General features: G+C 52.6%; 2 protein-coding genes across 2 annotated transcripts; one reads left to right on the top strand and one right to left on the bottom strand.

Moving 5' to 3' along the window:
- Positions 1 to 105: 105 nt before the first annotated feature.
- Positions 106 to 6,075, bottom strand: NMRAL1 (NmrA like redox sensor 1). The gene is made up of 6 exons (XM_035132208.2): positions 5,811 to 6,075; positions 5,368 to 5,436; positions 2,811 to 3,049; positions 1,953 to 2,202; positions 540 to 730; positions 106 to 351 (listed from the first exon to the last, which is right to left on the bottom strand). The coding sequence occupies exons 2-6, from the start codon at positions 5,405 to 5,407 to the stop codon at positions 172 to 174; spliced, it is 900 nt and encodes a 299-aa protein (XP_034988099.1). The 5' UTR covers positions 5,408 to 5,436; positions 5,811 to 6,075; the 3' UTR covers positions 106 to 171.
- Positions 6,076 to 6,355: 280 nt separating this feature from the next.
- Positions 6,356 to 16,751, top strand: HMOX2 (heme oxygenase 2). The gene is made up of 6 exons (XM_035132207.2): positions 6,356 to 6,480; positions 10,103 to 10,239; positions 12,069 to 12,186; positions 14,460 to 14,951; positions 15,799 to 15,919; positions 16,021 to 16,751. Exons 2-6 carry the CDS (start codon positions 10,160 to 10,162, stop codon positions 16,146 to 16,148), a joined length of 939 nt encoding a protein of 312 aa, XP_034988098.2. The 5' UTR covers positions 6,356 to 6,480; positions 10,103 to 10,159; the 3' UTR covers positions 16,149 to 16,751.
- Positions 16,752 to 18,247: the final 1,496 nt, after the last annotated feature.

Here is an 18,247-nt window from a genome sequence, read left to right as displayed (position 1 = left end):
GACTTGAGTGATCTGTGGTTGGAGCTGCCGGGTCTCCCCCCCCCCTTTGTGGTTTGACTTGAAGCAAGTGAGCCTCAAAACCGCCCCCCTCCCATGAACTCAACCCTACAAGGAGAATGGAATAACGGTCCAAGCCATCTTTTTTTATTTAGCAAAGCAGGCGATCCCCTGCTAGAGGTCCTTGAAGGCAGCTTTTTCCTCCGCCACCCACTCCTCAAATGTCCTGGCCTTTGGGTTGAGCTTCAGGGTCAAGGCGGGGTCTCGGACTGGGCCCAGGGTGTTGAAGCGGAACATGTTAGCTAACTCTTGGGCACCAGGAAAGTCCAGCTTCTCATAGGATTCAAGCGACATCTGCAGAAAGAGCAATAGAAACTTCACTGGTCCAACAAACGGGCCTGGGAGCTTTCCACAGCATCTGGTGCTCTCGCTCTGGCATTTAGGTACAGGTGGGTGTGGCGTGTTCCATCCCGCGAGTGCCAGCTCAGTGGACCTCCCCAACGCCCTCCCTGGAAGGCTGCCCATGCCCCTGCTTTCTTTACCTTGGCATCTCTCACAGGCTTCTCGGTGTACTTTCCTATCAGGGCTGCGTACTCTGCCACGGTGTGCTTGCAGCTGCTCAGCCCGATGTCCTGGCCTATGTACTTCTCCGGCTCTTTCATCAGCCGAACCACAACTGGCCCAAGGTCAGCCACGGCCATCCCATCCATGGGTACTTCTCCCATGGGAATGGCTACAAAAGAGAGGAGAAGAGGGAAAAGGCTTGAGCAAGAGCTGAGGCCTCTCAGGGCAAGGAGAAAACAGCGCAGGGGACCATCAATTGCAACCCAGATGCACAAAGGGGGGCGTTACTATTTTTTTAGGGAGGGGGCATATTTTTATTGAATATTATTGATGCGTCCCAAACCACAAAATAGAACTTCATGAGACAAACGCCTAAAAACCAAACCAAGGTTCTCATGGGATGTTACATTCACAAGAAGACATTCTAAAGCTGGTTATCTGGATATTTGCAATAAGCAACGTAGACAGGTAAAGGGAACGGGAGAGCAAAAGGTGTGGCACACGGGACTTGCAAGGTAGCAGAAACACAAACCTATGACTGAAACCATCAGAGGCACAAGGGGCACCAAGAATACAAAGCTCACTAGTAAATAAAAATTCAACCAGTTCCCCAAATTTCTTGGGAAGCTTGTGGAAGGTGATCTGTGCTAGCTATCCTGCAGGCACTTTCCTCTGCTGTGCATGTCCGTAGCCAAGGGGAGACGTGCCCCCCCTTGATCAAGTAAATCAATAAGAAAACTTAACTGAAGCCTGCCCCTCCTAACATAAATGCTGGCTATGCCCATGCTGCTCTGCTGCCCTGAGATCTGCTCCATCATTCTGCCCAGACACTGAGGTCCAGCGCCAAGGGCTTTCTGGCGGTTCCCTCGTTGCGAGAAGCCAAGTTGCAGGGAACCAGGCAGAGGGCCTTCTCGGTGGTGGCGCCTGCCCTGTGGAACGCCCTCCCAACAGATGTCAAAGAGGAAAACAACTACCAGACTTTTAAAAGACATCTGAAGGCAGCCCTGTTCAGGGAGGCTTTTAATGTTTAATAGATTATTGTGTTTTATTTTTCTGTTGGAAGCCGCCCAGAGTGGCTGGAGAGACCCGGCCAGATGGGCGGGGTATAAATAATAAATTATTATTATTATTGATAAAGGGCAGTATACACATTTAATATATGAAAATAAACTATGAAAGCGTGTCCAATTAACCCTTTGGAATGGGGTGAGGAGGGCAGTGGCAGACTAAGGAAAGCACCTGCCCATCTTTTTTGCTGCCCAAGGTGAGGCTTGAGGCCCCCCTCCCTCCCCTCCTCCGCAAGAGAGAGGCATGCCAGTGGTATCAGACTCCCTGCCAATCTGGGCAGCAGGTGAGGCATCTCTTAAGGGCCGAATGAGGGATGCTGTCACCTAGTTCGTAGCTGTCTCCATCTGGGGCTTTCTGGGGTCGGAAGACAGTGATGAAGTTCTCAAAGTAGCAGGGCAGCCGAAGGCTGGTCATGGGCACCCCGACAGCCCGAAAGTATTCCTCCACCTCGCCTTTGCCGTCAAAGTGTGGCACCTCCAGCTGCCCCTCTGTGAGCTTCTTCACGTTCTCGAGGCCGCTGTAAACCACGTAGCCCAAGGCCAGTCGCTTGGCTAAGTCTGCCACGCGCTTCCCCTGAGTGCAAGACCAGACACAGAATGAGAGGCAGGAAGCACTAGTCTTCCCTCAAGGAAGAAAGTGGCTCCCTCCCAGCAGGCAGGGGGTGGTACTTGCCTGTGCTCCCTGCCGCAGTGAGAGAACTTTGGCAAAGGGGTGGCTTGGGGGGCTGTGGGTTGTGGAGGCCCCTGTGGGCCACTGGAGTTGCCCCCTGGCCTGGCCTTAAAGTACAGCTGTGGCCCTGGTGGCCTTGGGGCAAGGAGTAGCCCTGGCCAACTTTGGATACTTTAGCCACCGGAGTTCGTATGTTAGTTACTTCAAGGCTGGATTTGCTGCAGTCCATGCCATGTGAGGATTTCTTTGTGGCTGATCTGGAAACCGCAGTTAGTGCAGAATGCTGCAGGGGGGTTGCCGGCACGAGTGAGATCTTGTCAGCAAGTCACAACTGTGCTCCAAGATCAGACCAGGCTTCTTATTGGCATGCGATGCTCTGAATAGCACATCAAACTGGTGCAGATGCAGCCTCAGCAGCCAGTTGTGAAAGAGAATCCACCCCCCATGCCTGTTGGGCACCCCTCACACTGCACTCTGGGTTGCCCCATGTTTGGGCTTAGCCTTGTCTCCACCTGGGCAACTTCCCGCTCTTTGCTGAGATGATCCCAGAAATCGGTCACAAGGAAGACTCCGTACGCCCCTCGCAGGGCTTGCTCCAGGCTTCGCTCGTCCTCTAGGTCTGCCTTAACCACTTCGGCGCCCTTCTTCGCCAGCACCTGGGCAGCCTCCTGCTGCGGGTTGCGGGTGACGGCACGCACCTGGAAGGTGCCATCGCCCAGCAGGGCCCTGGCCACCGAGCCTCCCTGGAGCCCTGTGGGAATGCAAGTGTCCGGGGGTGGGTGGTGGGTGGGGAGAGTCAGCAGCAGGTCAGCAAGAAAGGAAGAAAATATCCATTGCCGGTGATGTTAATTCTTTATTCAAGGGAATTAAATGCTACTCGGCCTAGTGGTCTCCGCAACCCTTCCCAGCAGCTCTTGCCCCTATGGAGCAGTGTGCCAGGGCTGAGGGTCCCTGCCTTTCACCCCTCCTAAGATGCCCCTCTCCCAAGCCATCTCAAACTGCGTCTGCGTACCTCTGGCCTCTGTTCTGCCCCCCTCATTATGAGACCAGGTGAGAGGGGAGCTTGCCACAAGACGGAGAGGGAGACTCCCTGGATTCTTCAGCTGTCCCTGAAGGTGCATCACAAAGAAGGACAAGGCCCTGCCCTAGGCACGGTCAGTTCCTCAGGTCATCTAGTTGGGCACTGTCTAAACCACCCTTCCCAAACATGGTGTCCTCCAGAGGGGACGATGGCAGCAGCGGACGGGAATTGTAGTCTAGGGCACGGTGGCCTTGTGAACTTCACTCAGGTTGCCTGCAATGCCTCTGGGGATCACAGAACCACGGAATGGTAGAGTTGGAAGAGGCCCTGAGGGTCATCTAGTCCCACCCCCTGCAACACAGGAGTCGTAAGTCAAGCATCCCTGACAGGTGGTCCTCTAACCTCTGCCTATAAAAGCCTCCCAGGAAGGAGAGCCCGCCACCTTCCAATGTGTGGAGACAGCACATTCGTCACATTAAATGCTCATGTTCATTTTAACTGCATTGCTGTGGTTATTTCTCACACTGCATTTCATTTAGGTAGCCGTGTTGGTCTGACGCAGTCAAAACAAAATAAAAAAAATCCTTGCAGTAGCACCTTAGAGACCAACTAAGTTTGTCATAGGTATGAGCTTTCGTGTGCATGCACACTTCTTCAGATACCTGAAGAAGTGTGGTATCTGAAGTGTGGTATCAGGTATCTGAAGAAGTGTGCATGCACACGAAAGCTCATACCTATGACAAACTTAGTTGGTCTCTAAGGTGCTACTGGAAGGATTTTTTAAAATTATTTTTGACTGCATTTCATTGTACTGTACTATAATTTGAAGGAATAACAATAATACAATTGAAATCAATGCAGCCTCTAGAACAGTGTGTTAAAGTTGCTACAAAGCCAGCTGCACTGGCTCCCGGTGGAGTACAGGATCAGGTTTAAGGTGCTGGTTTTGACCTTTAAAGCCCTATGCGGCTTGGGACCCTCGTACCTACGGAACCGCCTCTCCTGGTATGCCCCGCGGAGGACCTTAAGGTCCACAAACAACAATATTCTGGAGATCCCGAGCCATAAGGTGGCTAGATTGGCCTCTACTAGGGCCAGGGCCTTTTCAGTATTGGCCCCAACTTGGTGGAACGCTCTTTCACAGGAGACCTGGGCCCCGCGGGATTTGTCATCTTTCTGCAGGGCCTGCAAGACAAAGCTGTTTCGACTGCCCTTTGGGTTGAATTCAGTCTGACCCCTGGGTTTTCCTCCCTCATGGTTCAGATTTATGGACTACTGAAAATGAGGCTGCATTTTAAATTTTAATATTGTATTTTAATCTGTATTTTAATTCATTGTTTTCTTTTCTTTTATGTCTTATTGTAATTTTCTTGGTGTTAGCCGCCCTGAGCCTGGTTTTGACTGGGGAGGGTGGGGTATAAATAAAAATTTATTATTATTATTATAGGCAGGGGAGTGTCATTAAATGGCCCACCAGGACCCTACTTTTCAAGGGGCAGGGGAATTGGTGAGGAACCACATAACTCTAGGGGGCAGCAAGTTTGGGAGGGCCGACTTCTCTTGACTAGCAGCGGCTCCTCTGAGGTTTCAGGCAGGAGAGCTGGATATGCCAGAGACGGAAGGAGGAGCAGGAGACTCTTTAATCTCAGGGTTACGGGTTCGAGCCCCAGGTTGGGTGAAAGATTCCTGCCTTGCAGGGGGTGGGACTAGGTGACCCTCGTGGTCCCAACTATAAATTATATGATTCGATGACCTACCACTGGGGTATACTCCCTAAAGGGGGGGAGCCCACACCCAAGCAGCAGTACTGCCTATGCACACTTTGAAGCAGGCAAAGCAATGCACATTAAGGCCCTCTAAAGCCCCCGAGGTCCAGAGCCTGAGATTCCCTAAGTCCCCCCCCCCCGGGGACGCAGATTCCCTAAGTCCCCCCCCCTTTCCGCTGCGCCCACAGGCAACCTACCTGAGAGATACGCCCGCACGTCCTGCCGAGATCATGCAAAAATGCGTGACCTGTTTCCTAGTCTCCATTTTGGAAGGTTACCTACCTGTAGCTCCAAAAACCACCACCCGTTTCTTCTCCGCCATCCTCGGAAGAGCTGGGGGTCTTTGGCTGCCTTGGAGAAAGGAAGAAAGAACTTTTGCAAAGTTCGCAGCAAGGGAGATTGCTCCCGCCTTGCCGCTGCTTTCCTGGCATCAGGCAGGACTTGGAGGGGGTTCCCCAAAGGTTATCCAGCCCAACCCCCCTTGCAATGCAGGAATTGCAATGGAATAATCGGATGGATGCCCGTTTCACTCTGTCTGAGCCATCAGTTAGTGGCAGCAACGTCCCCTCCGCTCCCCTCGCCCCACTACCAGTCCCTGAAACGGATTGGAGACCCCACTTGGCACAATATATTCTGGAATGACGGGGGGTAGGGTGGGATTTCTGCATCCCTTGGTCAATACACGTGTTGAGGGTAACGCCCTGGATGCACACGGACAGACTCACGACTCTTGGTGATCCCGATGATCCGCAGGAATAGGAGGGCTGGTGCGAGGGAGCCTAGCGAGCAGCGCGTGACTCCGCTAGGGCGGGGAAAGGCGCGGCGGGGTCGTCACGCAGTCCAGGCCGCGGGAGGGAGGGAAAGGGAAGGGGAAAGGAACTCTGCATATGCTCAGAGTCACTCTCTTCCTCGCAGGGGCTTCACTGCAGCAGCGCCATTGCTGTGTTATTTTTTTCCTTTATTATTTTACTGGGTTTGTGGCAATAAAGATAACACTGTACAACAAAGTCCCCATGACGCCTCCCTCCCTCCCTCCCCCTGCAGTGCCAGCAGGCGCCGCACGGGGGCAGAGGGGAGGCGCGCCTCTCGGCATCCCTTCCCGCCGCCCTCCTCTCTCTGGCCTAGCAGGGGAGGGGGCGGAGCAGCCCGACGGGGTTTTATTCCCCCGCCTATTTCCGGACCACCCTCGGCCCCTCCCCCGAGGGGGCGGGCCCCGCCGCCGTCACAAACGTTCAGCTCGCCCGCCGATAGGCCGCCCGCCGCGCCTAGGAGGCGGCCCTTTGTGCGCGTGACAAGCGGGAGGGGCGGAGCTCCGTCCGGCGGAGGAGCTGACCGGAAGTGCCTCTGTACCGTGAGGAGACCCGGAGGAAGCGGCAGCAGTGGCGGCCCGCTGAGGTAACGGTTCCGCGGCGGCCGTTGGCCGGGCTTCCCCTGGGCATGCGCAGAGGGCCGCCTCCTCGCCCCCCTCTCCCCCTCCACCCCCCTCCCCGAGGAGCGCGAGGCCGGCCAGCTGCCGCCGTGCCTACCTCGCAGGGGAGTTGTTAAGGGGAGTCCAGCGAGAACTAGGAACCTGAGGGGGACCAGGGCTCGTTTAATCTCTCTTGCTCCCCCCCCCACCTATCCCCACGTGCTGCGACCCTGGAAGCGTCTCCCTCTGGCCTGGCCTGCCTCGCAGGGTTGTTGTTGGGGATTCAGAGACGAGGAGGAGGGAGAAGAACCCTCACCCCCCCACCCTTGAGGTGCCTGGAGAGAGAGAGAAAGGTGGGGGTGCAATGACAAGACTTCCCCCACCACAACAACCCTGTGAGGTAGGTCGGGATGAGAGAGGTGGTGAGTAGCTCAAGGTCATGCCCAGTGAGGCTTGTGATGGCTGAGTTGAGGGGGGAATTCGAACCCTGGTCTCTGCTGGGCCCAGGGCCTCCTCTCATCACCACAACAACCCTGTGAGGTAGGCTCAGGGAGGCAGCGCTTGGCTCCCAATGTCACACCCAGTGAGCTTTGTGGCCAAGGAGGGGATCGGAAACCACCTTCTAGCCTGACACTCACTTAATTCCAGTCGCTTAGCTGCATGGAGGGGGATTTTCCTTCTGCCCACCCCCAATTTCTACTATTCAGCCTCACTTTCTTCACAGATGTGAATATTTTTTAACCCCTGCATCACTTTACTCACTCCCCCCAAACTAAAAAGCCCCACATGTTACTTATTTATTGGTTAAAAAGCAGGAGGCTGAGAGTAGGAAGAAACGGACAGGCTCCACCATGGATGGATGCAAGAACTACATCTGGACTTAGTGCTTCCCTCCCTCCCTTGCGAAGAGGGTCCATTTAAATTACTTGATTTATGGACAAGTTTTCTGGGAGACCCCACTTCTTGCACCCCTGCATTCTGGGAACTGTCTTATCTATTCCTACTCTCCACTTCCTGTTCTTTAACTATGGTTCTGGGATTTACTTAGCTATCACAGCTAATACCATGGAAGTGCCCTAGTGGGTCAGACCAGGCGGCCCAGCTGCTCTGGCATCCTGTTCCCAACAGCAACCAGCAGGATGCTGCCCGGAAGCATCCGTGTGGCACATGAAGATTGCCGCCCTCGCTCATTTTACCACCACCGCTCCCGGCCTAAGCAGTTGGTAATCTGCAGCCTGCTGCTTCTGGACCTGGAGGTTCCACTACCTGCCATGGTTTCTTCCATGTGGTGAAGTGGAGGATGCTTACCGGTAGTCGTCCTGCCTGAACACCTGAAGGTCGTGCTGTTGCTGCTCACTCTTGAATGGGGCCTGGCACTATCCTGAGCATCCCACTCCTGTTTTGGAGGAAGGATTGGCACAGAGTGCTAGCAAATGGCCCTTTGGCTTGGTCTGTCACTCTTGGGTCCAAGACTCAATCAGCTTGGAAACCGAGTGTCAAAAGTGCCGGAAATATACCGGTAGTTGAGCTGCTAACTGTGGTAACTTATTAGCACTTCATTGTCCTGTATACTTCAGATGCGTTTTTTTAGTAGGCGACGTGTGGTTTTCCTTTGGAACTGTACTGGTCCAGCTGAAATTATTAGAAGCAAAGTCAGAGGGAAATTGGTGTTTTTTTTGGGGGGGGGGAGTGGGGCACTCGCATAAGTTCCTAATGGATCCTTTCTCAAGTTCCTTTGGAACTGGTTACAGGTAGGTAGCCGTGTTGGTCTGGATCGAAGTAAAATAAAAAAATTCCTTCAGTAGCACCTTAAAGACCAACTAAGTTTTTATTTTGGTATGAGCTTTCGTGTGCATGCACACTTCTTGCCCCTATCCATCACTTGCATATAATAAGGTTTCTGAAGAAGTGTGCATGCACACGAAAGCTCATACCAAAATAAAAACTTAGTTGGTCTTTAAGGTGCTACTGAAGGAATTTTTTTATTTTCCTTTGGAACTGTTAGCCTCCGAGAAAGAAGGAATAAATCCCCAGTCTCTGGAAGTGAGCTGTGCCTGAGCACAGTGGATCTATGATAGGATGCAGAGGTTTTCCTGAAACGAAGGCAAAGGCAGTGAGAGGCCTCCTGGTATCAACAGCCTCCTGACGTCAAGTCCTTGCCCAGTTGGCAGGGTGGAGACTGGAATCCTGTGGCAGGAGGTGCCTGGGGTGCAGCGTCCTCCTGGGACATTTTAGAGAAGGAAGTCTTGTCTCTTGAACTGTAATTTGGCTGATGGATTGCCTTGAAGTGTGCACATCTGTAGCAGCACTCAGCTGGTTCCTGTGCTCTGGGATGGGAATAACTTTTGCCCCTATCCATCACTTGCATATAATAAGGTGCCTTTGTGGCTGGTAGGTGGTGTCCTTTTGGGCAGTGGTGACTCAGAAAGGAGCTGAAGAGCTAAATAGCAGTGATTTGCAAAACTTCTCCATGTTCCCTGTGGTCTAGGAAAGGAACTGGCAGCAGGGTGCATGGTTTGGAGCAGGTTTCTGAGCAACCGGTGTCCTCTGATGGCATTTCGATGGAGGGCATGTCTGTGGCAGGTAGTTGATGCGTCACCAGGCTTGTGTAGCCAAATTGAAATAGGGTTAGATTGTATTGCAAAATCTCTCAGCCCGGGCCTGATTAGGTGTTGAGGGCTGGCTCTCTCAGCTCCTGCTTGAGTTGCTCATTTGCAATTTTCCATCAAGGCACCAAATCAGAAATGCATTCGTTAAGCCCAGGATTTCCCTGAGGTGGCGCAAGGCAGGGGCTGTTGCAGCTGGACAGGGGGTAATGGTGCTTGATGGGCAGCTAGCGGCATCCTTTTTAAAGCACTGGCACCGTACTTGCTGTTACTTTGTCCCCACTAACTTGAGGAGATGCAGTTCCCATATCCCACCTCTCTCTTTCTGCGTGTCTTGCTGTATCTGTCTGTCTCTCTATCTCTCTTTCCCATATCTGCCTGCAAGCCCTGCAGTGTTCCTGACTGCCTTGTTGTTCTTGGCCATAGGTATCACCTGTCTTGTCCCCTGCATGTCCTTCATGGCAGAGCTGGCTCACATTCAGCTTTGGCTGCTCCCTCCCTTTGTTCCTCTGGAGCAGTTTCAATGGCTCACCAAGTAGAGCTGGTTGCTGCTGCTGCTGCTGCTGCTGCTGCAGCCCAAATCCTAGAAATGAAAGGCAGGCATTGAAGGACTTCTTTGCTACTCTTTCTGCTGCTGGGGCAGCTGCAGCCCAAACAATGGTTTGCTCAGCAGTTGCACATCAAACTGGGCTCTTTGCTCTCCTCACTTCTCAGGCTGACCATGGAGCCTAGTCAGAGGCTGTTCTTACTGAAGAGTGGGCAGTTTATTGGACTGCACAGTGAAAGTTGCTGGTGACAAGGACTTACATTTGGGGTGGTAGGCTTAAAATCCTGCACTTCTAAGTTGGTTTGGTCACAAACAGGTTAATGGTTCGCACCACCAAGTTGTTAGCCTTTGATTTGCAAAGCTTGGTTTTCAGCTCCAGCTGCAAGAATCTTCTTTGACTGTTAAGGATGCTGCAGACTTGTGGCTGTGTAACTGACTCTTGCTCTTTCTGAACAGGTAATTGAGGATTGAGCAAAGTGTGCTGCAGCCCAGCCGAGATCCACTGGTTGCAGAATGTCGTCTGATGTAACAGAGGCGCTAGAGGAGCCTGAAAATCTCTCCTATGAGGAGCTGGAGGAGGATGACAATGTGAGGTGAGGAGAAGGAAGTATTGGCAGAAGCCGCAGTGGCAGGCTGGGAGATCTTGTCCTTGTGGTTCGATGCAGTATTACTGCGTGAATGTGGTTCTAGATCAGGCACCCCCAAACTCGGTCCACCAGAACTACAACTCCCATCATCCCTAGCTAACAGGACCAGTGGTCAGGGATGATGGGAATTGTAGTCTCAAAACATCTGGCGGGCTGAGTTTGGGGGTGCCTGTTCTAGATTCAGGTAGGTAGCCGTGTTGGTCTGACACAGTCAAAATAAATAAAAAAATTTAAAAATTGTCCAGTAGCACCTTAGAGACCAACTAAGTTTGTTCTGGGTATAAGCTTTTGTGTGCACGCAAACCCAGAACAAACTTAGCTGGTCTCTAAGGTGCTACTGGACAATTTATTTATTTTGACTGCATGAATGTGAGTAGGCCTGGAGCAAGAAAATGGAGTGAAAAGCCTGAAAAGGAGACTCATCTTAATAAATGATTCATCTTAACAAATGATTCATCTTAACAAAATTTATAGGCAGCTTAATAAAATAAAATATTTTATGTGATCTACATAAAATAGTGGTTATCAACAATCCTGAAAAAGCAGCACACTTTAACAACAAGTTGACAGAACACAGTGATAAAAAATACAGCTTCGACACAATTCACTTTCTGCATACAGTCTTGATGTTCCTGCTGCTGCCTCAGATGTGGGAACTTGAAGGAATGCTGATGTTTGAGGCTCGGGTGTTTGTTGTGCTGGGTGAAACCCCTTCCCTGCTAAGCCAGATGCTGAATGAAGGGAAGTTTGTTTGGTAATCAAACCCACTCCTCCCTGAGAGATTCTTAGCTGGGGGTCTTCAGAGTCCTCAGCCTGCCATATCCAGAGAGTGCTTTCAGAGTTCGGTATCTGTGCTGCCAAGAAGCCCCTCTAGGAAAATGGCACCTCTCTCTGAAGGTGTTATGGAGCTCATTGACAGAACCAAATGGAAGCAGGTGGGCTGGGGGGAGTCTCCCAGATTAGAGGACTCATCCAGGTAAGGCCAATAAGTCTGGCCAAGGAGGGGAACCGCAAGGGCACAGGCAGCCTGTGGGCAGCAGGACTGGGAGGCTTCCTGGGCTGTTTTCCAGGCATGTACAAGGCTCTCGGAGGGCAGGTGGGTGAAGCTTGGGGTGCTGGCGGCACATTGCATGGAGGGGGTGAGTGTCATGTCTTCTCTTGCCCTGGAATGCAGAAAGGCACAGCAGTGTTTGTGGTGGTTTCATGGCGATTTGAGAGTTCTGGGCTGGTTGTTTTTGGCTGCTGGGAGGCTGAATCAAGCACATGCCAGCGGCTTCCGATCTCGGGCTGCACATAGAAGTCATAGAATCATAGAGGTGGAAGAGACCACAAGGGCCATCCAGTCCAACCCCCTGCCAAGCAGGAAACACCATCAAAGCATTCCTGACATATGGCCGTCAAGCCTCTGCTTAAAGACCTCCAAAGAAGGAGACTCCACCACACTCCTTGGCAGCAAATTCCACTGCCGAACAGCTCTTACTGTCAGGAAGTTCTTCCTAATGTTTAGGTGGAATCTTCTTTCTTGTATTTTGAATCCATTGCTCTGTGTCCGCTTCTCTGGAGCAGCAGAAAACAACCTTTCTCCCTCCTCTATATGACATCCTTTTATATATTTGAACATGGCTATCATATCACCCCTTAACCTTCTCTTCCCCAGGCTAAACATACCCAGCTCCCTAAGCCGTTCCTCATAAGGCATCGTTTCCAGGCCTTTGACCATTTTGGTTGCCCTCTTGTAAGACCTCTTCCCCTTGGGCACTTCTGTCTCTCCACAGCGCCACAGACTTGTCTGAGCTGCTCAAGGAAGGGACCAAGGAATCGCATGAGCGGGCTGAAAACACTCAGTTTGTCAAGGATTTCCTGAAAGGGCGCATCAAGAGGGAGCTCTTCAAGGTGCGTTTTGCTGTGTGCTGGCTATGATCTCTCTTTAGAGCAGGTGTGGGGAACCTTTAGCCCTCCAGGTGTTGCTGAACTGCACCTCCCATCAGCCCTGGCCGTTGACCATCCTTGCAGGGGCTAATGGGAGTTGTAGTTGAGCATCAGCTGGGGGGGGGGGGCGGCAGAGGTTGCCCCATCCCATTTTAGCAGATGGGGGATGCAATTCATATGTGCTGTGTGGCCTGTATGGAGCTCTCTCCCCCAGCAAAGAACTTAGTCCAGCTGTTGGGCACAGATGCTTCTGGCTCTGTTGAATAGTCCCCCTGTGACTGGTCAGAAGTGGGCTTAGTGGCAGCTGCTCAGCCTTCCCTGTTCACTAGTCAGGGGCTGGAGATCTTACTTATATGTTATTTCGTAACACTTATACACCACTTGATTATTATTATTTTTAAAAAACCTCAAAGTGTTTATAAAAGATACCATATTGACCCAAATATAAGCCGCACCACCAACAACAACAACAACAACAATTTTATTATTTATACCCTGCCCATCTGGCATGGTTTCCCCAGCTACTCTGGGAGGCTTTCAACAGAACATTAAAAACAGAATAAAACTTCAAACATTAAAAACTTCCCTAGACAGGGTTGCCTTCAGATGTCTTCTAAAAGTCGGATAGTTGTTTATTTCCTTGACATCTGATGAGAGGGCATTCCACAAGGCAGGCACCACTACCAGGAAGGCCCTCTGCCTGGTTTCCTGTAACCTCACTTCTCACAGTGAGGAAACCACCCAAGGCCCTCAGTGCTGGACCTCTGTGTCCAGGCTGAACAATGGCGGTGGAGACGATCCTTCAAGTATACTGGGCCGAGGGCTTTCAAGGTCAGCACCAACACTTTATTGTGCTCGGAAACGTACTGGGAGCCAATGTAGGTCTTTAAGGACTGGTGTTACGTGGTCTTGGCGGCCACTCCCAGGCACCAGTCTAGCTGTCACGTATATTCTGGATTAATTGTAGTTTCTGGGTCACCTTCAAAGGTAGCCCCATGTAGAGCACATTGCAGTAGTCCGAGCGAGAGATAACCAGAGCATGCACCGCTCTGGCAAGACAGTCTGTGGGCAGGTAGGGTCTCAGCCTGCATACCAGATGGAGCTGGTAGACAGCTGCCCTGGACACAGAATGGACCTGCGCCTCCATGGACAGCTGTGAGTCCAAAATGACTCCCAGGCTGCGCACCTGCGCAAGGATTTCCCAAGTCTAGGTGCTGCCAAACGATCAAGTTCTTATAAATGCAGAATGGTGTTATGTGGCAGCTGTCACAGTAACATTTCTGCTGACCGAAGCGGTTGAGTGTGATAAGGTGATCTCATAGGTAAACGGGTCTTAATATACTAACCTGGCTCGGTAACGACCAGTGCAGATCTCCAAGCACAGGTGTTATAGACTGACATGGCCTCACTGCTGACAGCAATGGTGCCGCAGCATTCTGCCCTAACTGCAGCTTCCAGATCAAGCACAAGGGAAGACCCACAGGCAGCGCATTGCCGTGATGTAGCCTTGAAGTCACTTAATGCATGAACTGTAGGGGCCAGGCTTTCCTGCGCCAGGAATAGCCGTAACTGTTGAACCCGTCACAGCTGGTAAAAAGCCCTTCTAGCCCCTGAGGCTGTGTGAGCCGCCAGCGACGACACTGCATCCAGAAGCAACTCCTTTGGGGGGACCATCCAGGGGAGCAACATTTTAGCCCACAGCACCCAGGACTGTTCCAGTCTCCAGTCTTTTGCCTCAAACCTGCTGCCCTGTTATTACCCCTCCATAGTCCACCATGAACTCTTCAGATTGTGGGGGCAGATCAGTGAAATTCAAGCAGCCACCCGATAGGTTCCAAACCCCTCCTTTGAAAGGAGTTGCTGACATGTTGCCCAGCCAGTTAGGTGCCCACCGGAGGGTTCCCAAGCAGCATGGCCTGGGGCCTTGGGCAAAGGAGGCCAGCCTGAGAGTGCAGCCGAGTGCCCTAGCAGAGTCCCTGCTTCCATGCAGAAGGTCCGGGATTCAGCTCTCCGCATCTCGGCTTAAAAACAGTTCAGGCAGCAGCGCCTGGGAAGACTCTGCTGTGTCTGGGACCCAAGAGAGCTTTTGCCAGTCAGACATTGTAGGCTAGAGGTGTGCAAGCAGTGCCCCCCCCATGCCAGGCCCCACAATTCCTGACCAGGTGGGCATCTCTGGAGTGGAAGCCGGGGTTCCGTGCTCTCTCCTTTCCCCACATGGCTCCTCTTCTCTGTTGCAGCTGGGCACCGTGGCCCTGTACTACACGTACTCTGCCCTGGAGGAGGAGATGGAGCGGAACAAGGACCAGCCGGCCTTCACCCCTCTCTACTTCCCCCTGGAGCTGCACCGGAAGGAGGCCCTGATGAAAGACCTGGAGTATTTCTACGGGGAAGGCTGGCAGGAGAAGGTCCAGTGCTCTGAGGCCACCCAGCGCTACATTGACCGCATCCGGCATGTGGGGCAGCAGGAGCCCGAGCTGCTGGTGGCCCATGCCTATACCCGCTACATGGGGGACCTGTCAGGGGGGCAGGTGCTGAAGAAGGTGGCCCAGCGGGCACTGAAGCTGCCCAGCACCGGCGAGGGGGTCCAGTTCTACATCTTTGACAACATTTCCAACCCCCAGCAGTTCAAGCAGTTCTACAGAGCCCGGCTCAATGCCCTGGACTTGGACAAGGGGACCAAGGAGAGGATCGTCGAAGAGGCCAACAAGGCCTTCGAGTTCAACATGCAGGTATGGAGCCGGGGGAGGGGCAGGGGAAGGCTGTTTCGGCTGCGGAGATGACCCCACCTGGAGCTCAGGAGGAGGAAGCTGCTTCTGCTGACAGGAGGGGCTACAAACCCTGACCTGCTGCCTGCTGGGGGCAGGGTGCTTGTGGGGGCAGGGTGCCAGCCTTTGCCCTCCCTGTAGTTCTCAGCTTGGCTTTGAGGCTGGGCCCTTGGTGCTCTCTCCCGGGCAGGGTGGTGCCTCCAGCCTCTGCTCTGGACTGGGTTGCGTGCCACCTCCCTCCCCCTCCCCCTCCCTTTTGCCCTCCTTGGCCCACATCCTCAAGGGAGCAGTCAGGCAGCGCTGGCTCCTGGGCTGTGTGCAAAGGTCACAGATCTGTGGCATCCATTGCCAGGGTTGCGACTGAACAGCCACCTAGCGCAGGAGGTGGAGTGTTGTTGTGAAACAAGTTTCTAGCCCCCTGTCAGCAGCATGTGCGCGCACACACACAGTCTCACTTCCCCATGGCCAGTAAGGCATTGCCCGAAGGGGCAGTCCTGCCATTTGAGACCCAGAGGCAAAATGTCTCTTCCCGCTGAAGAGGTCCCACTAAGGGATAAGCAAGCCTTGCTGAAATCTTTGCACCGCCCAGGCAACTGCGGCCTGCGAGGCTGCCAAGGCCTTGAGCTTGCTTGGTGCCAGGCCCTGGGCTGGGATTTGCCCGCTGCTAGCCACTGTTGGACCTCCTTTGACTAGAACCCCAGGCTTGGCACAGCTGGCATTTCAGGGCCAGCCCTTGACCAGCATGGGAGTGTACCAGGGCTCCAGGGGGGGTTGCTCTGGCTCATGGCTTTTCCTTGCCCCTTCTCTGCAGGTGTTTGAGGAACTGGACAAGATCGGGGCTTTGTTAGCGGAAGAAGCCCAAGAGGGGGGCCTCCCTGTGCATGATGGGAAAGGAGACCTGCGCAAGTGCCCGTACTACGCCACCAAGCTAGGTGGGCCTCCTTCTTACACCTCCCACTCCCTCTTCGGGTGCCCTGCCTGTGCCCCTGCCGGTCTCTGATTCAACCCTTCTCTCCCTGCTCCCTCTCCCCAGGCACTGCCGAATGCTCCAGCTGCCCCTACGACATGGCCTTGGCTCTGCTGAAACTGCCCACCGTCCAGCTGGTCCTGGCGGCCTGCTTTGCTGTCGCCGCAGGAGTTGTGGCCTGGTACGTGATGTGAGGAGGCAGCGCACTCCGCTGCTGCTTCCTGGTGACGGTGGCACTTACTTGGCGGGACTCTGGATGTTTCCCACTGACTCAGGTGGAATGATTTAATTAAGAAACCATTAAACCCAAATGCACAAGGAATGAGCGAATGGGGGAGATGCCTGCCTGCCTGTCTGTACATGAGCGGTGTTTCGGTGGGTTAGCTAGCAAGATGGCACTAGAGACACTCCCCCTGGGCTGCTTGCTTGGCACTGCGCTTTGTTGAATACCAAAGCCCTGGGTGGAGCCTGGCAGCTCGTTCCCAGACCCACAACTCCCTACCCACCTTTGCCTTGCGCAGGTGGAGGGGGAGGTCTGGGGGCTACCATGGGTGGGACCAAACAATTTGCCTCCTTGCAAGGGGAGGCAGGGAGGGGGCAGGAAGCGCCCTGCCCCTTCCGCTTCCGCTCATGGTGGTCTCCAACTTTGTGGCATTCCAGGTACATAGTAGACGAACTGCAAACTTTCAGTAACCGTCTTGTACATAAGAGAAATGCTAACGGTTTAGTTTCCCTGTAACTTATGGACTGTGTTAACGACTCGGAAATAATAAAATTTATACTTCAGTGTCTTACAACTGCTGTGTGACTTGGGGATGAAGAGGAAACAGCCTGACTGCAGATTTGTGAGAATGAGGCCCAGCTGAGTGTGCCCTGCAAAGCCTGCTAGAGGGTCAACTGCTCCCAGAGCCAGGAATCCTGGTGTGGCCCTGATCCCCCCCCCCTTCTCTCTCCCTCTTGTGCTGCACCAGATGCCTCCACTCACCACTTAGGAGCAAAAAAGAGTCACGGCAACATATGTAAATAGAAACCAAATATAAAAGAAGTATATAAGGAACTAAAGATTATCAGAAAACTATAGGAAAAAACTGATATAGAATAAATTTATGAAAACAATCAAAGCCTTGACGGGATGCCAGCTACAACATTTCACTGCGATTCTAAGTCGGAGTTTCTGCAGCCTTTATCTTTGAACGATGTTTATTTAAAGTATAGTTTTTTTTCAATTTCCCTCTGAGAAAACAGTTAATCGCAGTGAAACAAGGTTGTAGTCAGCATCCCGTCAAGGCTTTGATTGTTTTTGTAAATTTATTCTATATCAGTTTTTTTCTATAGTTTTCTGATAATCTTTAGTTCCTTACGGTATATACTTTTATCTTATCCGATTGCCTCTCGTTTCAGGGAATTTCACGGTATAATTTTTTTTTTATATTTGGTTTCTATCCACTCACCACTTGGCAGTTGCCCTGAAGCCCTGCATGGGTGACCTCCTGGTGAGGCGTTTAGTGCCTGGCAGACAACCCCCACTTGGTTTTTCAAGCCCTGTTTTTGGCTAACTCCTTGGCAAGTGGCCGGCTTTCACTGCTGCGGAAACGGAGGCCTTTCAAGTCAACCGTCGGGCCACCTTGCCAGCTCAGATTTGTCCTAGCCCATTCAAGGTTTGGTGGCTCATATATGTTGGGGGTTGGAGTAGCAGCTTTCTCAAGATGAAGAGGCAGCAGAGCACTGAACTCTCCTATCCAGCAGTCTAGTAAGTCAGCCCATTTAATCTAACTTGCTGCTTTCCAAGCAGATGCTGAGGAAGATCACAAGCAGGGCCCCTCCCCTCCCATGATGGCTGCCTGGAAACTACCACAAAGTCCATTTAGCCATTGCTAGATTTCCCTCCCCCTCTCCAAATTCTCACCATTGGTTTAATCCCCCTGAATTCATGGCTGTCCCACAGCAGTGGCGTTTCAGCAGCTGAGCCGTCCTTTTCCTTTTGGGAGGGGCCCCCAGGTCAAAGGGCAGTCCTCCTCGGGTGACAGAGATGTCCCTTCCTACCAGCATCTAGCACTTCCAGCCAAAAGCCTCCCAAGTAGATGGAGGTGGGAAGATGGGGGCTGTCGTGGTAAAATGCATCATAATCGGAGGGATGCATTAATGGCATTCTCCTGCTAGAGAATTTCAACAGGGCAGAGTAAAACCACTGAGCAGACGCCAGCCTTCCCAAAGTTCAGGAAAGTCGGAGTAAGGGGGCAAAATGAATGTGCCGGCAGCAAGCTTGCGGGGAAGGGCTGATGCCCTGTGGCCT

This window comes from Zootoca vivipara, chromosome 14, assembly GCF_963506605.1.
Source record: "Zootoca vivipara chromosome 14, rZooViv1.1, whole genome shotgun sequence".
Lineage (NCBI taxonomy): Eukaryota > Metazoa > Chordata > Lepidosauria > Squamata > Lacertidae > Zootoca > Zootoca vivipara.
This window is presented reverse-complemented; position numbering and strand designations above follow the sequence as displayed.

Excerpts from the sequence above, each read along its gene's own strand:
- NMRAL1 (XM_035132208.2), bottom strand. The coding sequence starts at position 5,407 with ATGGCGGAGAAGAAACGGGTGGTGGTTTTTGGAGCTACAG. Across the intron at positions 2,203-2,810 it reads AAGAGCGGGAAGTTGCCCAG|GGGAAGCGCGTGGCAGACTT; the intron begins GTGGAGACAAGG and ends TCTTGCACTCAG. Across the intron at positions 352-539 it reads AGCCTGTGAGAGATGCCAAG|ATGTCGCTTGAATCCTATGA; the intron begins GTAAAGAAAGCA and ends CTCTTTCTGCAG.
- HMOX2 (XM_035132207.2), top strand. The coding sequence starts at position 10,160 with ATGTCGTCTGATGTAACAGAGGCGCTAGAGGAGCCTGAAAATCTCTCC. Across the intron at positions 14,952-15,798 it reads CCTTCGAGTTCAACATGCAG|GTGTTTGAGGAACTGGACAA; the intron begins GTATGGAGCCGG and ends CCTTCTCTGCAG. Across the intron at positions 15,920-16,020 it reads GTACTACGCCACCAAGCTAG|GCACTGCCGAATGCTCCAGC; the intron begins GTGGGCCTCCTT and ends CCCTCTCCCCAG.